At 42.7% G+C, this 24,878-nt stretch overlaps 1 protein-coding gene and 1 pseudogene across 3 annotated transcripts in view; both read right to left on the bottom strand.

Annotated features, from left to right (window-relative positions):
- Window positions 1–24,878, bottom strand: part of RNF6 (ring finger protein 6) — a 120,884-nt gene that overhangs the window by 43,610 nt on the left and 52,396 nt on the right. Inside the window, exons 6-7 of one of the 3 annotated variants that reach the window (XR_009213206.1) lie at window positions 8,185–8,296; window positions 7,039–7,073 (exon numbers count right to left, since the gene is read on the bottom strand). The exons of 1 other annotated variant lie outside the window; for it this stretch is intronic. Coding sequence is in view for 1 of the 2 variants with exons in the window: in XM_058437743.1 (XP_058293726.1) it covers window positions 7,044–7,073 (30 nt within the window). In the remaining variant the exon portion in view is untranslated. Of the gene's footprint in view, window positions 1–7,036; window positions 7,074–8,184; window positions 8,297–24,878 lie in introns of those variants that run through there. One more of the 3 variants, XM_058437743.1, reaches the window with a different exon arrangement.
- On the bottom strand, window positions 21,860–22,773 carry LOC116466395 (exopolyphosphatase PRUNE1-like; annotated as a pseudogene).

The raw sequence follows: 24,878 nt of genomic DNA, 5'->3' as shown, positions 1-24,878 counted from the left end.
CCATCATGCTGGAAACATTCCTGTCTTAAAACCTGGATGATTTAAGTAGGTTTTCAAAGTGGTTTACACACGTTTAAATAAATAATAAGACATTCCCAGAGGCATCAATTCATTGATAAGCACAGTGCCCTCTGGAGGAGCAATCTTATAATCATTTAGTTCAGGCACTCAGTGTCACTCACTACAGACAGCTAGCAAGTGTTCCTGTCCTTCTCTAACTCTTGATCTTGATAAGTCGAACAACAGAGTGGCCACCCTTGAATAATACATTCTCATTAAAACACAACACATCAGGCTAGACAAACACTATTTCCACCGACATGTATCTAAGGTTTATAGCTTAGCTCATTAATGACAATGGATTTACTAGTAAGCAGTTAATTCTCTTTGAAAGAAGAAAAATAAATTATACATGGAACTTGTATCCACATGTTATCTACCAAATTATTAATTAAATGAAATGCTTTTGTGTGGAAGGAAGGCCGAGTGGTCCTCAACCTTCTCTGTACATTAGAATCCCCTGAGGATTTAGAAAAACTCGGAGTAACCTACCCAAGCAACTCCTCACCTCTGAGTGAGCACCAGGAATTCACCTGGTGATGGCCGGGCCCCAGCTCGAATTTCTGAGTTAGTGAGTTGGAGTGTGGCCCAACAACTGGCATTTCTAACAACTTCCCAGGAGATGCATCTGTCAGAGGTGTTCGAACCAGATCAACTCCATCTTTAATAGGGGCTAGGAAAATAGGGCTGAGACCTACTGGGCTGCATTCCCAGGAGGTTAGGCATTCTAAGTGACAGCATGAGATGGGAGGTCGGCACAGGACACAGGTCATAAAGACCCTGCTGACAAAACAGGTTGCAGTAAAGAAGCCGCTAAAACCCACCAAAACCAAGGTGTCAACGAAAGTGGCCTCTGGTTGTTCTCACTGCTCATTATACGCTAATCATAATGCACTAGCATGCTACAAGACACTTCCGCCAGCACCAGGACAGTTTACAGATGCCATGGCAATGTCAGGAAGTTGCCCTCTGTGATCTAAAAGGGGAGGAACCCTCAGTTCCAGGAGTTGCCCACCCCTTTTCAAGAAAACTCATGAATAATCCACCCCTTGTTTAGCATATAATCAAGAAATAACTATAAGTATCCTTAGTCAAGTAGCCCATGCTGCTGCTCTGCCTATGGAGTAGTCATTCTTTATTCCTTTCTTGCTTTCACTTTATGAATTCACCTCTAATTCCTTCTTGCATGAGAGCCAAGAACCCTCTCTTGGGGCCTGGATTGGGACCCCTTTCAGGTAACACATTTGCTGCTGCTTAGGACTGTGCGTGGAGAGCCACTGTTTTAGGTCACGGTCATCACAGTCTCTGGATGGACGCTGGTATCAGTATTTCCCAACCCTTTGGGATTTCCTTCCTTCTTTTCCTCCTTCCTTCCCACTTCAGGAACATTTCACTTAGAATCTCAAGGTGGAACTTTAGAGTTTTACAAAAGCACTCAGGTGTTTCTTGGAATAGCCATGGATGAATGACCAGTGGTTTGGAGGCAGCACGAAGGAGGAGGAGGGAATGCCCTTGGGGAGAGGGGATTCCCTGGGGGAGAGGGGATGGCACGCTTCCTGGGTGAGGTGGGAAATCCATGAGGAAGGTGCCCTGAGCTCCCCGTGTAAGGGGGGGGCCCATGCTGTCAGCTATGCAAACAATCACAGTGGGAAAAGCCCTCTCCCTATATTTAATTTAATTTAGCTAATTAATTAATTACTTTTTTTTTTTTAAGACAGAGTCTTGCTCTGCTGCCCAGGCTGGAGTGCAGTGGTGCAATCTGGGCTCACTGCAACCTCCGCCTCCCGGGTTCAAGAGATGCTTCTGCCTGCGTCTCCCGAGTAGCTGGGATTACAGGCGCCCGCCATCACACCCAGCTAATTATTGTATTTTTAGTAGAGACAGGGTTTCACCATGTTGGTCAGGCTGGTCTCGAACTCCTGACCTGAAGTGATCCACCCACCTCAGCCTCTCAAAGTGGTGGGACTACAGGCATGAGCCACTCGCCAGGCCCCCTTCTATTTTATTTTTAATGTTCTAATCATAAAAACATTTAGGACTATAAAAATGAGCAGATAAAAAATATTCCCACTCCCTCTTAATGGAAGACGTGTTCGCATTTTAAATAGTCTCTTCCCCAAAGGAAGAAACCAAAGTTCTCTTTTTGCCAGGCCCATTTCCCTGCTTTTCATTCCTGACCTGATACCTGCAGGGAGCAGGATGGCCGGATTTGGCCTAGAGGGAATGTTTCTCCTCCTTGCGCACCAAGACGCAGGTGCACAGCGGGCTTTCCGGAGCTCATTGTTTCCACTGCATCACCCCGTCCAAGGCTCTGGGCGATGTTTTGGAATTTGTCAGCTTTTGTACGTTAGTGAAATATGACGATTTCTTTCTCATTCTAAATAAATATTTGCTTTTGAATCTAATTTTGCACTTGTAGTTTTGTATTATTTTCCTAAAGAGGGTTCCCCAACTGTATAAAGTTTTGGCCTCACAAAACCTGGTTCTGACGTTTATTCAGAGGCAACATATATCATTTGGAAACCTGAGCTGTTTTTCCTTTTCACAGTCTCCCAGGGAAGAAGAGTGAGAGCTGAAGTTAAGTGGGAGAACAGAAATCCAGGCCACCAGCCTCCATGGCAACTGATGAGGATGCAGACCTGCTCCCAGCTCTGCCTACTGAACTTTTAAATGCCATTTGCATCCAAACAGGGAGCTCAGAGGAAGCCTCCAGCTCTTTGCATTCCCCACTTTCATTCATCTTTCAGGAAGTCCTAACAGACAGAGAGTCCTGATGGAGGCCTGCAGGGAGCCCTCCATGGACCCAACTAACTGTGAACTTTCCCTGGCTGGCTTCCTAACGAATCTGCTTCCTCAATACTCAGCCACAGCCAAGAATATGAGAAAGAACCGGCATCTTGAAATTAACAGAGAATTTTCCCCTTTTGTTTCTTATCTGAATTGCTTAGAGTGCTTTACAAATTAAAGTCAATATCGTGGTATACAACAGAAGCACATACAGGATCTAAAAAGCTACAAACTGGCTGAGGGTCTTCCCCTCCAGAAATGAGGAAGAATGTGAGGAGAACAAACACCTTAGAATTTTGGTTCAGTAAAATGTCTAACCATCCAATAGTATTTCCTATTGTAATATTAAAAAATAGTAAGTCATGAAAATAATTTCTTCCTACAAAATGAGTAACTTTAAAAAAATAATTGAAATATATTTTTTTCTATTTCTCATATCCATTCAATGCTATTCTGAGGTCATTCACACTCTCCATATTACATTGGTTTTAGGATGTTATGATTCTTGCAGAAAGCACTTATTCCTCTATTTGAATCCAGATACATAAGGCCTTTTACACTTCACACTGCCTATAATGATGCCAACAGCAGGAAATCCCAAAAGAGTAGGGACATTGGAGCTTAGAGGTGATAACTAACTTGTCTAATGCCCTGTAGCTGGTTAATCGGCAGAACTGGGATGCCCATCTATCTGATTTCCATGTCTCTGCTCTGGAACTGAATAATATAACACTTTGGAGCAAGGCAGAGTGAAGTTCCAGTCTGGGCTCCACCAGTTAGTAGCTTTATAATAGAAGGCAAGTGACTTTACCTTGCTAGGCCACCATATCCTTCTCTGTAAATGGGGATCCATTCAGTTATTCTTTCATTCAACAAGTATCTATTCACTGTCTCCACATGGTGTCTCTAAAGATTTAGTGCAATAAAGGATCTCAAATGTTTAACAGAGGGCCAAGCTCACAGTATGTCCTCAGTAAGTATCAATTCCATTTTGCCCATATTTATAGTTTATGTTGGAGAGACGGAAGAAGGAATGGGTGTCTGTTCATATGTATAATTCAGCATGGAGTGTTAACTAATAAATTAGTTCACTCATCCAACAAACTTTTTGTTGAGTGCATACTATGTACTGGGCTTTCTTCTATATGCTTGAAATAAATCAATGAAGAAAACAAAAAATGCTGTCATGGAGCTTACACTCTAGCAACAAAGACAGATAATAAGCAAGGGCATAATAAAAAGCTAATCATGTAGTACCCAAGAGCATAATAAAGAGCTACAAAGGAAAGAAAACATAAACTGGAGATAGAGGGTGGGAGTTGTGTAGAGCAGCGAGGGTGGGCTACACTGAAAAGGTGATATTTGGGCAAAGATGTCAAGGAAGTGAAGAGGTGAACCAAACCAGATATGAGAGATTAGCAATCTAGGCAGAGGGTAGATCCAGTGCAAAGGCTCTAGCATTCCTGGTACATTATGAGTAATATACTCCAGAGGCTGGAGTGGAATGAAGGAAGAGCAAGAGAGTGGGAAATGACACCAGGGAGGTAATGGAGCCCAGATCAAGCAAGTCCTTGCTGGCCATTGTAAGGACTTTGGCTTTACTTTGAGTGTAATGGACGGCCACTGGACAGCAGAGTTTTGAGCCAAAAACTGATCTGCATGCTCTGATGTATTATAAATGGATTACTTTGGCTGCTGCATGGAGCTGGGCTGGAAGCAAGAAGACTTGTTAGGAGGCTGTTGTGGTAGTGCAGACAGAGATGATGGTGGTTCAGACCACAGTGAAGTGAGCAAGAAGCAATCGGGGTCTGAATATAATGTAATGGCACAGCCAGTGCAGTGGCCTAATGTGTGACTCAAGGATTTTGGCCTGAGCCCAACTGAACTGGAAATATGGAGTTGTCATCAACTGAGAGGGCCAAGGCTGTGGATGGTGCAGGCTTGGTGGAAAGGGAAACCTAGAGTTTGGTTTTGGATATGTGAAATCTAAAATATCTAGTAGACAACAAAATGGGGATGCTGAGTGGGTAGTTAGATGTTTGAATTTGGGATTTGAGAGGGAAGTGTGGGCAGGCTGCACATATACATTTGGGGGTTATCAACATAGAGTTGATATTTAAAACCATGAGACTAGATGAGATTATCAGTGGAGTGAGTATAGACAGAGAAAAGAAAAAACATTCGAATGGATCCATGGGACATTCAAATATTAAGAGACTGGAGAGAAAAGGAGGAAGTCAGCCAAAATTTGAGAAGAGTGACCTGTGAGATAGGAGGAAACTCAGAATGTGGTACCCTGGAAACCAGGTAAAGAAATGTCCCAAGGGGGAGGAGGCCACCTGCAATGCCACCTGCTGCTGGTAGATCAATTGGGATGAGAAGCAAGAAGGGACCAGTAGATTTTAGCAACATGAAGGTCATGGGTGACCAACATCAATTGAATGGTGAAAGTGAAAGCCTGAATGTAGTGGATTTAAGAGGATGGGAAAAGAGGAACTGGAGGCAATGGGTATAGATGCTTTTATCAAGAACTCCTACTGCAAGGGAGTGTAATGACATGAAGTGAAATCTAATGGGTAACATGTGGTCAAGAGAAAGTTCCACTTTTTAGGACAGCCTGTTGTGTGTGCTGGTGTGAATGATCCTGCAGAGAGTGGAAAATGGATGATGTAGGGAATAGGAGAGAATTGCTGGAGTGGTGTTCTTGAGTAAGCAAGAGTGGATGGATTCGATGGTGCAAATAAGATGGGCTTTAGACAGGTGTGAATAGCAAAGCTGCGGGAAGGCAGAGTGTGTAGATGGGTATTGCTGGAAGGAGAGGTGTGGTGAGAGCACAGGGGAGGTCATTTCTTGTTTCACTTTCTCAGGGAAGTAGAAGTAGAGGTCACAGTTGGGAATGAGGATGGGAGAGATGTAACCTAAATCCCTAAGATACGTGCTCTGCCTGATGTGTTCGTGTCCTGGTTCATTTTTCACCTTTTGTTACCGTGCAGCTGTTTCTTCCTAAATGTCTCTAGGGAGCTGGGAAAAGTGAAGTAGTGGGCGTAGGGTAGGCTGCAGGAGCAGTGTGTGTATGTGTTTCTGCTTGTGTGCAACAGCGACATAGTGATCCATCCAAAGAGGCCTAAATCTCAGTAATACAAAAGAAAAATCAACAATAAGATAACTTAGAATTTTAAAATTCTACAGCTTTCAATGAACACCTTGGTCACAAAAAAGAGGAGGAGCAAAGAGTTCTTATTTCCAACAAATACCAGGTGTTCCTTTATTGTTACTACCTTTTTGTTTGACTTTTCTCTTTCCCAGTACAGTGTTCAGCATTCATATTGCCTAACTCAGCTCACATAGGGCCTCTGTGCCTTCCATTGAGGCACTTCTTAGATGTATTGCTTACTAAAGGAGGGGGAATGGGGAAAATGAAATAACCTTGAAAAGTTTTCATGCCTAACTGGGCTATATTAACTCTATACCAAAAAAGTGTTTGCAAATTTTTTTTGGTAAAAATTATTTGGAGTCAAACACCACTTTTACCTTTAAAATGGCATATTGGGAATCTGTTAAAAAATCTTGAAAACATCAGGATTTTACATTTAAAAATTTTACAATTTAGGGATGAGAGATGAGGAATGACCTTCTTCCAAATTGCACTTACTTTAGGACAAGTACACAAATTTCTCAAATCTAATTGAGCTCTCCTTCTCTATGAGAACTACCTACTTAAATAAAAAAGATAATAATTCAGGTAGTTTTCATTTTTTATATTTGTGTAAGATACACATAACAACATTTTCCATCTTAACTATTTTTAAGTGTACAGTTCAGTGGCATTAACTACATTCACGTTGTGTGAAACCATCCCCACCATCCATCTCTGGAGTGCTTTTCATCTTTTCATCTTGCAGACCAATCTCTCCATTCCTCTCTCCTCCCAACCTCTGGCAACTGCCTATCTACTTTCTATCTCTGTGAATTTGACTACTGTAGCTTTCTCCCATACATGGAATCATGCATATTTGTCCTTTTGTGTCTTGCTTATTTCACATAGTGTGATATCCTCCAGTAGAATGACCTTTTAATTACTGATTCTTCTTGTGAGTAGATGGGGTTTCAATGGCATGGGCCACTTTACAGTGCATTACTTACGTGGGACATTTAGACCAAGAGAGCTGTTCATGAGGACATTGTTGGAGGGTGACTTAGTTGATTGGGGAGTTATACTCTTCACCCTGGGAATAAATCAAACACAGCCTGGCTTTAGTTCATTGGAACAGATCGCAAAGGAGTTTATTGGAAAAAATCAAGTTGCAAAGTGAAAGTAAAAAACTGTACTCACATTTTGGAAAATGTTCATGTATTTAAAATAAGATAGGCTGGGTGCAGTGGCTCACGCCTGTAATCCCAGTACTTTGAGAGTCTGAGGCAGGTGGATCACTTGAGGTCAAGAGTTCGAGACCAGACTGGCCAACATGACAAAACCCCATCTCTACTAAAAATACAAAAATTAGCTGGGCATGGTGGCACATGCCTGTAATCCCAGCTACTGCTGAGACATGAGAATCGCTTGAACCTAGGGGGCAGAGGTTGCAATAAACCCAGATTGCACCACTGCACTCCAGCATGGGTGACAGAACAAGATTCCATCTCAAAACAAAACAAAAATATTCCCGGGCAAGATGGTCGAATAGGAACAACTCTGATCTGCAGCTCCCAGGGAGACCAATGCAGAAGGTGGCTGATTTCTGCATTTCCAACTGAGGTACCTGGCTCATCTCACTGGGACTGGATAGACAGGGGGTGCAGTCCACGGAGGGCGAGCAGAAGCAGGATGGGGCATTGCCTCACCAGAGAAGTGCAAGGGGTCAGGGAACTCCCTCGCCTAGCCAAGGGAAGCCTTGAAGGACCGTGCCATGAGGAACAGTGCATTCCAGGCCAGATACTATGCTTTTCCCATGGTCTTCACAACCCATAGGCCAAGAGATTCCCTTGGGTGCCTACGCCACCAGGGCCCTGGGTTTCAAGCACAAAATGGGGCGGCTGTTTGGGTAGACACTGAGCTAGCTTCAGGACTTGTTGGTTTCTTTTTTTTTTTCATACCCCAGTGGCACCTGGAACACCAGCGAGAAAAAACCGTTCACTCCCCTGGAAAGAGGGCTGAAGCCAGGGAGCCAAGTGGTCTAGCTCAGTGGATCCCACCACCACGGAGCCCAGCAAGCTAAGATCCACTGGCTTGAAATTCTCACTGCCAGCACAGCAGTCTGAAATCGACCTGGAATGTTTGAGCTTGACTGGAGGAGGGGTGTCCACCATTACTGAGGCTTGAGTAGGCGGTGTACTCACAGTGTACACGAAGCCCTCGGGAAGTTCAAACTGGGTGGAGTCTGCCTCAGTGCCACAAAGCCACAGTAGCCAGACTGCCTCTCTAGATTCCTCCTCTTTGTGCAGGGCGTCTCTGAAAGAAAGGCAGTAGCCCCAGTCAGGGACTTATAGGTAAACTCCAATCTTCCTGGGACAGAGCACCTGGGGAAGGCGCGGCTATGGGCACAGCTTCAGCAGACTTAAACATTCCTGCCTGCTGGCTCTGAAGAGAGCAGTGGATCTCCCAGCACAGTGCTCAAGCTCTGCTAAGGGACAGACTGCCTCCTCAAGTGGGTCCCTGACCCCCAAGCCTCCTGATGGAAAGACACCTCCCAGCAGGAATTGGCAGGAATCATACAGGAGAGCTCCAGATGGCATCTGGCAGGTATCCCTCTGGGACAAAGCTTCTAGAGGAAGGAAGAGGCAGCAATCCTTGCTGTTCTGCTGGTGACACCCAGGCAAACAGGGTCTGGGGTGGACCCCCAGCAAACTCCAACCGACCTGCAGAAGAGGGGCCTGACTGTTAGAAGGAAAACTAACAAACCGAAAGCAATAGCATCAATATCAAAAAAAAGGATGACCAAGCAAAAACTCCATCTGAAGGTCACCAACAGAAGACCAAGGTAGATAAATCCACGAAAGTAAGGAAAAACCAGTGAAAAAAGGCTGAAAATGCCAAAAACCAGAATGCCTCTTCTCCTCCAAAGGATCACAGCTCCTCGCCAGCAAGGGAACAAAACTGGATGGAGAATGAGTTTGACAAATTGACAGAAGTAGGCTTCAGAAGGTGGGTAGTAAGAAACTCCTCCGAGCTGAAGGAGCATGTTCTAACCCAATGCAAGGAAGCTAACAACCTTGATAAAAGGTTAGAGGAATTGATAACTAGAATAACCAATTTACAGAAGAACATAAATGACCCGATGAAGCTGAAAAACACAGCATGAGAACTTCGTGAAGCACACACAAGTATCAATAGCCGAATCAATCAAGCAGAAGAAAGGCTATCAGAGACTAAAGATCAACTTAATGAAATAAAGCGTGAAGACAAGATTAGAGAAAAAAGAGTGAAAAGGAATGAAAAAAGCCTCCAAGAAATATGGGACTATATGAAAAGACCAAACCAATGTCTGATTGGTGTACCTGAAAGTGGGGAAAATGGAATCAAGTTGGAAAACACTCTTCAGGATATTATCCAGGAGAACTTCCACAACCTAGCAAGACAGGCCAACATTCAAATTCAGGAAATACAGAGAACACCACAAAGATACTCCTCGAGAAGAGCAACCCCAAGACACATAATCATCAGATTCACGAAGGTTGAAATGAAGGAAAAAATGCTAAGGGCAGCCAGAGAGAAAAGTCGGGTTACCCACAAAGGGAACCCCGTCAGACTAACAGCTGATCTCTCGACAGAAACTCTACAAGCCAGAAGAGAGTGGGGGCCAATATTCAACATTCTTAAAGAAAAGAATTTTTAACCCAGAATTTCATATCCAGACAAACTAAGCTTCATAAGTGAAACAGAAATAAAATACTTTACAGACAAGCAAATGCTGAGAGATTTTGTCACCACCAGGCCTGCCTTACAAAAGCTCCTGAAGGAAGCATTAAACATGGAAAGGAAAAACCGGTACCAGCCACTGCAAAAACATACCAAATTGTAAAGACCATCGACACCACGAAGAAATGCATTAACTAATGGGCAAAATAACCAGCTAGCATCATAATGACAGGATCAAATTCACGTATAGTAATATTAACCTTAAATGTAAATGGGCTAAATGCCCCAATACAAAGACACAGACTGGCAAATTGAATAGAGTCAAGACCCATCAGTGTGCTGTATTCAGGAGACTCATCTCATGTGCAAAGACACACATACGCTCAAAATAAAGGGATTGAGGAATATTTACCAAGCAAATGGAAAGCAAAAAAAAAAAAAAAAAAAAAGCAGGGGTTGCAATCCTAGTCTCTGATAAAACAGACTTTAAACCAACAAAGATCAAAAGAGACAAAGAAGAGCATTACATAATGGTAAAGGGATCAATTCAACAAGAAGAGCTAACTATCCTAAATATATATGCACCCAATACAGGAGCACCCAGATTCATAAAGCAAGTTCTTAGAGACATACAAAGAGACTTAGACTCCTACACAGTAATAGTTGGAGACATTAATACCCCACTGTCAATATTAGACAGATCAATGAGACAGACAATTAATAAGGATATTTAGGACTTGAACTCAGCTCTGGACCAAGCAGACCTAATAGACATCTATAGAACTCTCCATCTGAAGTCAACAGAATATACATTCTTCTCAGCACCACATCGCACTTATTCTAACGTTGACCACATAATTGGAAGTAAAACACTCCTCAGCAAATGCAAAGGAATGGAAATCATAACAAACAGTCTCTCAGACCACAGTGCAATCAAATTAGAACTCAGGATTAAGAAACTCACTCAAAACCATGTTGGCCAGGCTGGTCTCGAAATCCTTACCTCAGGTGATCTGCCCACCCCAGCCTCCCAAAGTGCTAGAATTACTGGCGTGAGCCACCATGCCCAGCCAGCATGTTTCTTTAATTGCTGTTCTTCACTATTTTTCTTCACCACATCCCCTAAACTTGGCTTCTATTATATATCTCCACATCTTTCTACTACTACTGTTTCTCAGTTACTATCCTTTTCTTCCATGGAAATTTACTAGCACAACTATATGTAATATATATTATAGTATTGTATATATAATACATGATTATTATAAATAATCACATGGCAACAGCAGATAAACAACATTATTATATATTATACACATATATACATTATACACATATGATTATCATATATATGTATATGTATATATGTAATATATATCATACATTATATATCATAATAGAATCACTTTAAAAAACTAGTGAGGAAAGAAGAAAGCTGCCCTGACCTCTGTGTATTTTTAAGTCCTCACAACATTTCTACCAAGTAGGCCTTCCTGTCCCTATTTTGCCATACAAAGATGTTAAATAAACTGCTTGCTTGATAGATCCCAGAGAGTTTTTAATGTATAGTTCTGCCTCAAAGTCCTCTGGATTTTTTTTCTTCTGGTTACTACTGTAGACAGAATTTAAGCTCATTCCTATTATTCCTGATTTAGCAGTCCAAATAAGATCTCTCCTCTCTACCTTAATCCCACACTCTGTCAAAGCAAACTGCCCAAGACAGTACTTCTTTCTCATCATGTGACTTCCCTACTCTCAACCACGGATGGCTCTGTATGTCCTATAGAGAGACTCCTATAAATAAACTTCAAATCCCCACGACTTCTTAGCTCCTTCTCAAATCCCACACCCCTACGTCTTACACAATCAGAGATTCGATCACACCAGAACATCCTCTACTCCCCAAATAGCTTATGTTCTCCTCTGTGATCACTGCCTCCATATCCTCTTCCTAAGGTATGTGTGCTGCTCCCAACTCCCATATCTACCTGTTAAAATCCTACCTGTCCTTCCACAAAGATACAACCTTTTCCACAAAGCCTTCCAAAAACTCTTTAATCAGAAATAACCTCTTCTATGTTTACCAAGAACGTAATATGCTCATCTGCTTAGATCTGTCTAGTATTTTTTTTTTTTTTTTTTTTTTTTTTTTTTTTTTGCAGATAACTGTGACTTCAAATAGACTGTGAGCTCCTCTGTGCCAGGGCAATGCATTCATCTTTGTACAAATCTCCACTCCTTAGCACAGTTCTTAATACACGGTAAATACTTGCATGTGCTATGAAATGATTAGTAAAAAGAACAACTTCTTCAATAGCAAGAACGTCTCCCTTAATAGCAAGAACTTCTCCCAGTGAAAAGTTTTATACACAACTTTCAAATATGGTGAAACACAGAGGTACCCAGGTAAATAAAAGATATATTAAATTCTAAACTGCATTAGAATTGCTAATCTTAAACTTAGTAATTTAACATTCTCTTTTGAAAGTAAATCTACGAAGTGACTTAAGTAGATACCATGCCTTCTCCTTTTTCCTAACATGCTTTAGAAAAAGACTTAAAGGAGTGAAAACTAGAAGTAAAAGGTGTAGATAATCACATGATTACACCTAAGTGGCCAGTTGGCAAATGAATAAAAATACTACAAATTGAAGAATGAAAAGATCTTCTGTTCTTTACTTTAATATGTGGTAATATGTTCTTTACTTTAATATGTGGTAGCAGTACAGCAAGTAAACATGGAATAAATACACCCGCAAAGTGGCGATGTAAGCCAAGAGCAGTGGCTCATACCTATAATCCCAGCACTTTGGGAGGCTGAGGTGAGAGCATCACTTGAGGACGGAGTTTGAGAAAATGGTGATCTCTTTAAAACATAAATCGGAGAACACTGCCCTGCTTAAAACCCTCTACTGATTTTTTTGACATGCTTGGAGAAATATCAAATTCCTTAGCCTAGACTACAAAGACCCTGCACATCCTGCTATGAGCACTACCAAGCGCAGCTCCTGCTCTGCCTGCCCCTGCCCCTTCATTCTGTTTCTACTACACTGGTGCCAAGGCCTTTCTCTCGCAGGGTCTTGGCTCTTGCTGTTGCCTGTGCTTGGAATGATCTTCCTCCGTATCTTCTCATGGCTGCCTCCTTCCATCCTTCAATTACTCGCTCAAATCCCACCTCCTCAGAAAGGCTTCCATGACCACCCAACTAAAGGCAAATCTCCACCACCAACAGCACCACAGCCTGTCTCTGCTGGATCATACTGTTTAATTTTCTTTATAACACTCATCATGACCTGAAATTATCTGGGTTTGTTGTTGTTGTTTGTTGGTTTTTTGAGATGTAGTTTCACTCTTGTTGCCCAGGCTGGAGTGCAATGGCGCGATCTTGGCTCACTGCAACCTTTGCCTCCCAGGTTCAGGCAATTCTCCTGCCTCAGCCTCCTAAGTAGCTGAGATTACAGGCCCACACCACCATGCCTGGCTAATTTTTTATATTTTTAGTAGAGATGGGGTTTCATCATGTTGGTCAGGCTTGTCTCGCACTCCTGACTTCAAGTGATCCACACGCCTCAGCTTCCCAAAGTGCTGGGATTACAGGCGTGAGCCACCACACCCGGCCGACCTGAAATTATCAGTTTACTTGCTTGTTTAGTATCTGCCTCCTTCCACTAGACCATAAGCCCCGCATACAGGCAGTGATCACGGCCACTGTTGTTCTAGAGAAGTGGCTGACATGTGGAAGGTGCTCAAAACTATTTGTAGCAGCATAAACTGCATTTTACCCCACGAGGACGAAGGTATATTTTTTGTGTTCTCTAGCTTATCTTTCACCTTGGGAAGCACAGATTAGTTGAAAGCATCAGGGGATTCGGAACCAGATAGACTTGGATCTAAATCCCGATTCTGCCACTTATTTTCCCAGTGATGTTGGCAGGGTCATTTAAATGGAGCTATAGCTACAAATTTTTCAATGTGATTAAAAACTAAATGGATGAACCAACTCTAAGGTCTGTCTGCCTTAGAGGACTGCGTTGCACATGTAAGTGACTGATGTGGCTCTCAGCCACCAGCTCTTTCCTGGACTCATGCTCTTTCAACAAAAAGAATTTTATTTCTCCTCAGGAATAATGTTGCTTAAGAAAAGAATGTTCAACAGGCAACCTACAGAATGGGAGAAAATTTTTACAATTTACCCATCTGACAAAGGGCTAATATCCATAATCTACAAAGAACTTAAACAAATTTACAAGAAAAAACCAAACAACCCCATCAAAAAGTGGGTGAAGGACATGAACAGACACTTCTCAAAAGAAGACATTTATGCAGCCAGCAGATACATGAAAAAATGCTCATCATCACTGGCCATCAGAGAAATGCAAATCAAAACCACAGTGAGATACCATCTCACGCCAGTTAAAATGGCGATCATTAAAAAGTCAGGAAACAACAGGTGCTGGAGAGGATGTGGAGACATAGGAACACTTTTACACTGTTGGTGGGACGGTAAACTAGTTCAACCATTGTGGAAGACAGTGTGGCGATTCCTCAAGGATCTAGAACTAGAAATACCATTTGACCCAGCCATCCCATTACTGGGTATATACCCAAAGGATTATAAATCATGCTGCTATAGAGACACATGCACACGTATGTTTATTGCAGCACTATTCACAATAGCAAAGACTTGGAACCAACCCAAATGTCCAACAACGATAGACTGGATTAAGAAAATGTGGCACATATACAGCATGGAATACTATGCAGCCATAAAAAAGGATGAGTTCATGTCTTTTGTAGGGACATGGATGAAGCTGAAAACCATCATTCTCAGCAAACTATTGCAAGGCCAGAAAACCAAACACCACATGTTCTCACTCATAGGTAGGAATTGAACAATGAGAACACTTGGACACAGGGTGGGGAACATCACACACTGGAGACTGTCATGGGGTGGGTGGAGGGAGGAGGGATAGCATTAGGAGATATACCTAATGTTAAATGACAAGTTAATGAGTGCAGCACACCAACATGGCATATGTATACATATGTAACAAACCTGCACATTGTGCACATGTACCCTAGAACTTAAAGTATAATAATAATAAAAAAAGAATGTTCAAGCTTAACATTCAAGAAGTAAGAAATTCACAGAAATAATTCCTGAAGAAGAGAAAAAACAGCTCCTTTCATTAGTAGGAGGAGGAAAATTCAAACACGAGCATCAGAAAACAGTGCTCCAATTAAAATAATGGTAATAATAAATAAATACAGTGAGTGCTACATACATGTTTACAATGTGCCAGGTGTTGTTGTTTATCTCCACAATAATGCTTGAGGTCAATACCATTGTTATTCTCGTATTACTTTTTTCTTTTCCTTTTTTTAGAGATAGGGTCTCACTCTGTTGCCCAGGCTAGAGTATAGTGATGCAATCATAGCTCACTGCAGCCCCAGCCTCCTGGGCTCAAGTGATCATCCTGCCTCAGCCTCCCGAGTAGCTGTGACTACAGGCATGCATCACTGTGCCTGGCTAATGTTTAATTTTTTTGTGGAGTGCTATGTTTCCCAGGCTGGTCTAGAACTCCTGGGCTCAAGTGATCCTCCCACCTTGGCCTCCCAAAGTGCTGGAATTAAAGGTGAGAGCATTGTTCCCATCAAGAAACCGATGCACAGGGAGGTTCAGTAACTAGGAAAGTCATGAGCTAGTCAGTAACAGAATCACAACAGTGACCACAGACGATGCTTGTCCCTCACTCAATCTCCCATGCTCTTTCCACCCCCGGCACCCTTCCTCTCCACATGGATCTGTGCTTCTGTGTCTTCTCCCTCTTCCTCCTTCCTCCTCTAGCACTGGCCCCAGTCAATAGCCACAATGTAGCATATTCTGCCACCAAGATGGCAGCTCTGCTAGGCTGCCCATGAGCAGTGTGCCAGCAAGACTGGCTAAAAGAGACAGGAGAAATATCTAGGCATCTTCAGCCTCCCTGAGAGCCCCCTCAGCCTCAGTCTTCCTCTGCTCCCATCTGACTTAGGAGAGTCCAAGCGAAAGCCCCTGTCCTCCAAGGATGGCCCAAGTGTGTACAGTCTTCATACTGAAGAACACCCAAGCTACAGAGTGCTTCCCAATGGGGATAAAGAATCAGCAGTTGCTTTAAGTGCTTGCAAAGCTGTTAGAACACTACTCAAGGCAATGTAGCTCTTTCAGTGGCACCTAGTTATGAGCACACATTTTAATAACAGACAATGATTGATTTAGTAGTAACGGTCAAAAACCAAGGAAGGGGAAAGCTACATGAACATTAAAGTACGTTTTCTTGTAATAAAGATTTTAGAAAAAGATTTCCTAGACATGGGGGATGTTGGTAACAACTTTTCCCAGGCCTTAAAAGCTTTTTTTTTTAAGTCATTAAGAAATAAGACTTTGAAAAGATGATTTTTTAAAAAATCATCTAGCTTTGGGAAGAATGATCTAGTTCGTCGTTTCCTTTCAGATTCAACATTAGAAACGTTCTGATGGTTCCAGAGACAGGAGTGCATGAGTCTTGAGGAAAGGACAATAAAAATAACACCACCATCAACATCCTCCCAGCGTGCTCTGGGGAGAATCAGGCCACAGCTGCTAGAGGCACAGGCCTGCTAAAGTATGAGAAGAGAGGAGGATGTAGGTGGACACGCCTTCCTTTACAAAGAACACAATGAATTAATTCACTATTTTAAAGAGACGGTTTTTGGGTTATCTGTGAAAATAATTCCCAACATCCATCTTTCTGTCAAATATTTATTGAGCACTTACTGGAAACCAGCCCTTGCAGGAGGTAACGAATGCCCTCGGAAGCTTACGGTCTAGTTTGTGGGACAGTCATTAAGTAATAACAGATTCAGAATCACCACCCTGACTTTGACAAGTGCTGTAAAGGAGAGACCCATATGAACTTATCAAAGGGAGTTTGGCCCAGGAGGCCTGAAGAAGTGAGAACTAAGCTGAGATGTCAAGGTAGAGGCTAACTAGAGTTTCATGATTCTGCATTGCACTTTTCATTTATGTTCCCAAATCTCAATCCGTACAGTCACAGAAACAGCCCTGAGGAATACACGAACTTTATAAAAAGGTAGCCTACCTAGAGAAGTCCAGAACATTACGATTTTCAAAAGTGGGCCAGGCACAGTGGCTCACACTTGTAATCCCAGCACTTTGGGAGGCTGAGGCAGGTGGATCACCTGAGGTCAGGGGTTCAAGACAAGCCTGGCCAACATGGAGAAATCCATCTCTACTAAAAGTACAAAAATTAGCTCGGCATGGTGGCACATGCCTGTAATCCCAGCTACTTGGGAGACTGCGGCAGGAAAATCGTTTGAACCCTGGAGGCGGAGGTTGCAGTGAGCCAAAACCACACCACTGCACTCCAACATGGGCGACAAAGTGAGACTCCATCTCAAAAGAAAAAAAAAAGATTTCCAAAAGTGTATTTTTCTCCCATCTACAGGAAGCTAAGGCAACATATTCTTACCTAAGGAAAAAAGTATTCATTTTGCAACATGATTCTTACCCCCGTCACAAATAAGGTTTACCCTCCAAATACACCTTTTCAAAATATAAATTTTCTTGCAAGTCTGATGGGATGATGGCTCCCTCCCCTGGTAAGAGCAGTGTTTGCAACCTGGGCAATATTGAGAGCACAAATGATTCTAACAGCGCTAATTTGGACAGCGCCGATTTAGGACAGAAGTACCTCCCTTTCCAACCTAAAATCAGCACTATTAGAAACATTTTAAAAATATTCTCAGGTGTCAGGGGTACCTGCAATAAGTGAGACAATCAGCACACAGCAATGGGAGAACAAACCAATCTGTGTTACATTGCACAGATCAAATGAAATCCTTAATGCTTAGTTTGAAGAGGTAAATATGGAAAGATGTGGCATGCTGTATATAACATTTTACAGCAACAATGCATGCTTTTCTAAATTTTTCCAGTTTCAGCCTCTTTATTTCCTTTAGGCAAGATCAACTTATCTCTGAATCTGCCAGCTCCCAGCAACTCTAATATGGCACTGGGCACTGTAGGATTTTAAATAATTTGAGAGTCATCCATATGCCAGATACTATGGATATAGATGAATTAATCAGTCACTTCTACCAAAGACTCAATTTCTAGTAACATCCTTAACCATTGCATTATTACTAGGAGAAGAATCCGTGTGTTGGCCACCATGTTTGCATTGCTTCAACTTTTTTCCTCATAGTATCAAAGGCCTGTGGTGAAAAGTTATCAAGACAGAACAAGGAAATAGTCAGCATAATAACTGAACTCACCTAAAATAGTTTGAACCGTATTAATTCTTCACTGGAAAAATAGAGTATATATTTCTTTCTTTCTTTTTTATCTTGTTTCCTAGGCTGGAGTGCAGTGGTGCAATCTCAGCTCACTGCAACCTCCACCTCCCAGGTTTAAGTGATTCTCCTGCCTCAGCCTCCCGAGTAGCTGGGATTACAGGCACCTGCCACCACACCCAGCTGATTTTTGTATTTTTACCAGAGATAGAGTTTCACTGTGTTGGCCAGGCTGGTCTTGAATTCCCGACTTAAGTTGATTTCCCCGCCTCTGCCTCCCAAAGTGTTGCGATTACAGGCATGAGCCACCGTGCCCGGCCTAAAACACAGTATATTTCTTGAAGCTCTGAGGATTCTAACTCTTTGGAATAGCTTACTTTAATTGTGCACTTTCTATGTGTCAGGCACTAATTTCAATTACTTTACATAGATTAACTTGTCTTATCCTCACAAGGACCCTATGACGTGCTTGATGATAAAACTGGGGCAAATATAGAGAAGTTAAGGAATGTTCCCAAGAATGATGGCTGGGCAGGTGTGGAGCCAGGTTGAAACCCCAGGCACTGTGACTCCGGGGCTCCTGTTCTGAACCACTGTACCCTTGCAGCTCTCTGGAAAGGCAGGTAAATGTAACGATTTGAAAAGCATTCGGGGTGCTGCTCACAGCGTCTATGGTGACAGAGTATGGTGTTCTGGTAGTGAAAACAAAGCCAAGTTTTTTTGCTCCTTTCACTAAAGCTGCTTCATTGTCAGTAAAAAGTTTGTATTAGTAGAAATTGAGCAAATATAATCACACTGAATTGAATTTAAAACAGATTTCCAGTCTCCAGCACTAACACTGTGTCCATTTTTTAAACTTGGCTTTTTTTGATCCAAATGTACTTATCTGGTCTAGGGACCAGCTTGTGTTCACAAAAGAGGAAATTTGGTTAAAGAGGGCCTCTTTCAGTGGGGCTGAGATGAATTTACCAGGCTGAGGGTGGAATACTTCCTTACTGTTCATAATGATCTTGTTTCTTCTCAAAGACATTCATAGTAACTCCATAAAATGTTTCAAGGCCTTAACTTTACCTCTGTTTTGTTACTGATGATAACTAAACGCACTGCTGAGCCCCAAATTCTGAGCGCCCTCACAGCCTCTTTATGGCAGTCTTTGGGGGTGAACCACGAGTGCTATAAGAACTCCAGGGAAGAAGAAAGGCAGAAGCAATTAAGGTGATCAGTGATAGCACCTACCTCTTCTGAGGCCTCATCACCAGCCGGGCACAAAGAGCTATGTGCACTTAACATCTACCTGGGGGAGGAAGCCTGGTGGATTATATTATTTCCATCTCTCTTGTGAATAACAGAGTGGCACACAGATAACAGGATAAGAAATTCTGTTATATAGTCTTTTGTGGGCTATAAAAAAAGAAAGGCACAAAGTCAGTGTCTTTCAACATCAATAACACAAGAGGTATATATGGTCTAAAATTTGTACCAACTGTATTTTGACCTCAGGTACACACAAAGTCAGGCACCAGCGAAAAACTGTATCATGCATTCAAAATGTATTTGTGGGGTGGCTACCAAGGCCAGGATGGTATAGGAGGCTGGAGAGACCTCAGGAAACAAGCTGACCCTGCCTTCTTGGAGCTTTATTCTCACTGGAGAGAGAGAATTTCCCCAAACTGGAGAAAACAAATAGGGACTGTGATAGAGAAAAGAAGGGCATATTGTACTGTATTGTACTGTATTGTATTGTATTGTATTGTATTGTATTGTATTGTATTGTATTGTATTGTATTTTTGAGATGGAGTCTAGCTCTGTTGCCCAGCCTGGAGTGCAATAGTGTGATCTCAGCTCACTACAACCTCCACCTCCCATGTTCAAGCAATTCTCTTGCCTCAGCCTCCCAAGTAGCTAAGATTGCAAGTGCCCACCACCACGCCCAGCTAATTTTTGCATTTTTAGTAGAGACGAGGTTTCACCATGTTGGCCAGGGTGGTCTTGAACTCCTGACCTCAAGTAATCTGCCTGTCTCGGCCTCCCAAAGTGCTGGGATTACAGGCATGAGCCACTGTGCCCAGCCTTTTTTTTTTTTTTTTTTTTTTTTACAGGAAAATAGTATTTAATACTTTAACAAAATGCAAAGTAAAATATCCAAGTTTCAAAATATAAATTCCTTTGGTTCAGTCATCACACCACTATTTTTACCTTCCACATAGCTATAGACATCACACCCTCAAAGCAAAGTCAGACTGTCCCCCTTCGTACTGAAAGATGTCATGCCAAAGCCATCACATACCCCACCGTTCAGTGAAATTGTTGGCAACTTACATGGAATAGAGCTGTGAGGTAGGAAAAGGGGGAAAGGGTTGGTCTGAAGAAAAGGGGGAGACTCTCCACACACAGAGCAAGTCAGCAGGAGGGAGATCTCTCCTGGGTCACCACGTCATGAACCATACCCCTTCCATGCTACATGAGGCTGAGTTCTTGGTACAATCGCACATAAATACAGACGATCAAGTGAACCTGAGCACCCCCAGGGAAAACAGAAGAAAAATACAGAGAGGCAGAGGAGAGGAAGAATGGCAGCAAGAGGCAGATCACAGAATACCAGAGAACATCTAGTCCAAACACTGTTTTACAGATGGGAGACCTAGAGTAGAAGGTCTTGCCAAAAGACACAGTTCATGGCAGTATTAGAATTCCATGCTGCCTTTTAATATGAGCAAGGAGGAAAAAAAAATGGACAAGAAATGGGTAGACTTGCTAAGGCAGGGGCGGACCCAGGCATCTCATTCCACTTCTGCTGTCTTTTTAGAAGAGTGCCCGTGAGGTCTTAAGGCCTTTCTGGATGCTTCCTTGATTCTCAAGAATCAGCAGCCATCAAGGTTTCTTTAAGGTTCCTGTGGCTCTGGACACAGGGATCCAAAGAAACAGAGACCCAGGCCACCTAATCAGGACAGAAGATAATGGCCCCTAATCTGCTCCCAAACAAGACCTGAAGCAGTGACAACAAGGTCAGAATAGAAATTCAGCCACCCCTCAGTCAAACACCATAACCTAAATGGGGGCTGCAGGAAGAGTCGCGGAGCTGGAAATCTGCAATACTTGAATGAATAAGTGAATGAATGAATACATGGAGATGACCAATGCATATTTGGCTCCGTGGCAGATACTGGTTCTGTTCACGATCTGTGCTGAGGGCACTTTTGGGGTCTACATTCTTTTTGTCCACTCTGCTGGGATTGTGGGTGTATCATACTGTGCCCCTGGCAAACAAACTGAAAGAAGTGAGTGCAGATTTAAATAATAAAATGTGTCTGATTGGTAGAGATTAAGGGGAGAAAGTGGAAAGCTATTTTTTTTTTGAGACGGAGTCTCGCTCTGTTGCCCAGGCTGGAGTGCAGTGGCGCGTTCTTGGCTCACTGCAAGCTCTGCCTCCCGGGTTCACGCCATTCTCCTGCCTCAGCCTCCCGAGTAGCTGGGACTACAGGCGCCCGCCAGCACACCTAGCTAATTTTTTGTATTTTTGGTAGAGACGGGGTTTCACCATGTTAGCCAGGATGGTCTTGATCTCCTGATCTCATGATCCGCCAGCCTCGGCCTCCCTAAGTGCTGGGATTACAGGCGTGAGCCACCACGCCCGGCCGGAAAGCCATTCTTAAACCAGCTGCTTTTTTTTCTCTTCTCAGTTTTTTTCTCCTCTCAGTTTTATAAGAACAGTATACCAGATCCTGCAGCAATGAAGACAGAATTGCTGAATCTCCAAACATCTCAAAACATGCATTTGAGGTGAATCAGGTAGTCTCATCCACTACCCCTTCCCGTCCCAACAGTCATTTCTTGGACAGGGAGGCAGTGGTAGACTGTGACAGTGAGATCTCACTGCACTTCTCGAGGACGGCCTCAGTGGAGAGTTTAGGCAGCCCTGTTCCAGAGAACACTCATCCACCAGGCTGTTCATGGACATGGGGGGCAGCAGAGGGTCCTTCTCATCTTGACTCAGTCCAGGAATCAGGGAGTTATTTGCCCTGTCCAATTCCTTATCCACCTGCTCCCTGGACACACCCACTGTCTCAGGCTGTCCTAAAGGGATCTTCATGGAGTCAAAATATGCTGACAGGGCTTCCTGGAGCAGAGGCAGAAGTTTCTTTCAAGAGACCTGGGTGTTGCCTTGAAGATGGGCTTGAAGGTTAGAGAGGTACCTAGGTCAGGGGTCAGCTTCAGGGACGGAGAGTGGGAGCATTCCAGGACTCCACAGACCGTTGTTCGGAGCACCACGTGGAGACAAAATAGCCAATCACCACACTGGCTCATTGTGAGTGTTGGAAAAGATAGTCATGGCAATCAGGACATCATAGCTGCGAGCCTGGCAGAAAGCATGGGGATCTGCAAGGAGGTCAGACCTCGTCAGTAAGGCCTCCAAATCCATACAGATTGCACGAATGGCCACCTTGATGCCTTGTCCAGAAATGATCTTCTGGTCCTTTCTCAGCATCTGCTCAGTGGTCAGTCCTGATACATTGAACTTTGCCTTTTGTAGGGAATCAAAGATATCATTTCTCTTGGGTAGATCTGGGAAAAGGACCTTTAGCTTCACCACATATTTGCTATCTTTAAGGGTTGCCTTTCCAATTTTAAGGTCCATGTTGATGCAGTCCAGGATGATGGTTCTTAGGTAAGATATGATGGCCGACAAGGATGAGGGTGAGTTAGCCAGCCTAGAGCAATGCATGGAGGTCAATTTCATCCCAAAAAACCAAGATAGTCTCTGGAATATGAACCTTATGAAGAAGGAAGATGGTGCCACCTTGCAGAGGTAGCTCAGAATGTTCTATATTTAAAACTGGCACAAAGACTTCCTTCTGCCTCAGTTGTCTTTGCCAGGTAAAAAGCAGACACCATGGAGTCCAAATTACAGGCTTCATTTCCCAGCACAACATGTAGAGGTCAGGACTTGTGCAGGGTAGTTCAACAGCCCTGCAGGTAGTCCTCCATGGTGAAGCCCAAAGTTTGCCATCACCCTAGTCAAGGAACTCAGGGGCTAGAGAAGGACGTATTTTAGATAGATGGTCAGGGAATAATGCTGGAGGAGATGACATTTAAAATTAATATTGAAACAAAAAGTTTAGTTCGCTGTATAGCTGATGGTGACAGTAGCACATAGCTGACAAAGGGAATAGTATGTCCAAAGTCCCCGAGTCAGGAAACAGCTTGGTGTGTTTGTGGAGCTTCTAGACAAGTGTGACTTTAGCGTCTTGAGCAAGGGGAACAATGACAGAATGAGGTTAGAGAGTAGACCATGGTAATGAGTTCAGATTTTATGTTAAGTGTGGTGCCAGTCCTCAGGAGGTTTCTAAGCAAAGGATGGATATGTATAAACGTATGCTTTAAACGGTCGCTTTAGTTTTTGAGAAGATCAAGATTTCAGATCAAGTAGATCAATGTCTTAAAATAGATAAGTGAAGATATTGGTAGCATGCAATAGAACCAAATAGTTTAAAAGCAAATAAACAGTCTTAACAGAGACTGCTACATAGTAAAAGTTCGTGTATAATGTTTAAATTGACTCACTCTCATAAGTTCAGTGCTTAGCTCATAATATCAGTACAAAATCCCTTGCTTATTATATGAACATCAAAAAATTTCAAGACCCTCTCCCTCTTCCTGGATTCAGAACATGATACCTTTTAGGAAGCCGTATAGATATTTTAAAGTTATGTAGCACCGCTGTGTCAACTTAGAATGAAAATAACAGGCTTACATGGCCATTCTCAAAGTTCTCCAATAACTTGGGGTCGTTAAATTCACAGGATGCTGGGATGGAAGAAGGTGTCTGACTATGAGGAAAAATAGAAAAGATTAACAAAAAGTTCCCGGTGGTGCCAGTCAGTATTCAAAAGGATCTGAAATAAACACACAGCCCATCTTCTGTTTTTAGGAGGATCACAAAGAGTCTATAGAACTATAATAATACTTACAGTTCTGTCCAGTGATACATCCTCCTGGCCTCAAAGTTGCAAAATGGCATCCAAAGATGCCTAAACCTGTGTTGAGAACTGTACAGTTACAGGGAATTTGAGCCAAAGTGGCTACGAAAGCAATAAATTCATGGTTATATTCTAGGCTCTCTGACTACCGCACAGGGAAGATCTATCCAGAGGAGCTTCTGGAAACTGCTGTTTGAGGTCTGGACAAGAGACAGCTCTGGTATCATATGTCAGTACCCTGGTACTGATAAAAGTTGGTTGCAGGAAAAGGGAGCAAGGGAAAAGTTGAAAAGAATAGGACTTCTGCCTGAATAACTTCTCCGGGGAAATGAGGAGGAAATGGAACTGTTTCAAGACTCTACATATAAAACTCCTTGGGAATTCTAATGTGTATCAAAGCAGATATAAATCATATTTTTAAAATAACTACAAGTTTGCATTTTAAGCTTTACATTTCAGTCTCATTCAGATACAGCTATAGCTTTAGAAATTCAGATAAGTCTTAGAGTAAATAAGAGCTAATTAATTTTAAGAAAAAAAAAAGAATTTCTGGCCGGGCACGGTAGCTCACGCCTATAATCCCAGCACTTTGGGAGGCTGAGGAGGCCAAATCATGAGGTCCGGAGATCAAGACCATCCTGGCTAACAGAGTGAAACCCCGTCTCTACTAAAAATACAAAAAATTTGCCGGATGCAGTGGTGCGCACCTGTAATCCCAGCTACTTGGGATGCTGAGGCAGGAGAATCACTTGAACCCGGGAGGCAGAGGTTGCAGTGAGCCGAGATCATGCCACTGCACTCCAGCCTGGGCAACAGAGTGAGACTCCACCTCAAAAAAATAAATAAATAAATAAAAATAAAAGAA

The sequence above is a fragment of the Hylobates moloch genome, unplaced genomic scaffold (assembly GCF_009828535.3).
Source record: "Hylobates moloch isolate HMO894 unplaced genomic scaffold, HMol_V3 SCAFFOLD_4, whole genome shotgun sequence".
Taxonomy (NCBI): domain Eukaryota; kingdom Metazoa; phylum Chordata; class Mammalia; order Primates; family Hylobatidae; genus Hylobates; species Hylobates moloch.
The sequence above is the reverse complement of the archived record's forward strand: the minus strand, read 5'-3'. Positions and strand labels throughout refer to the sequence as shown.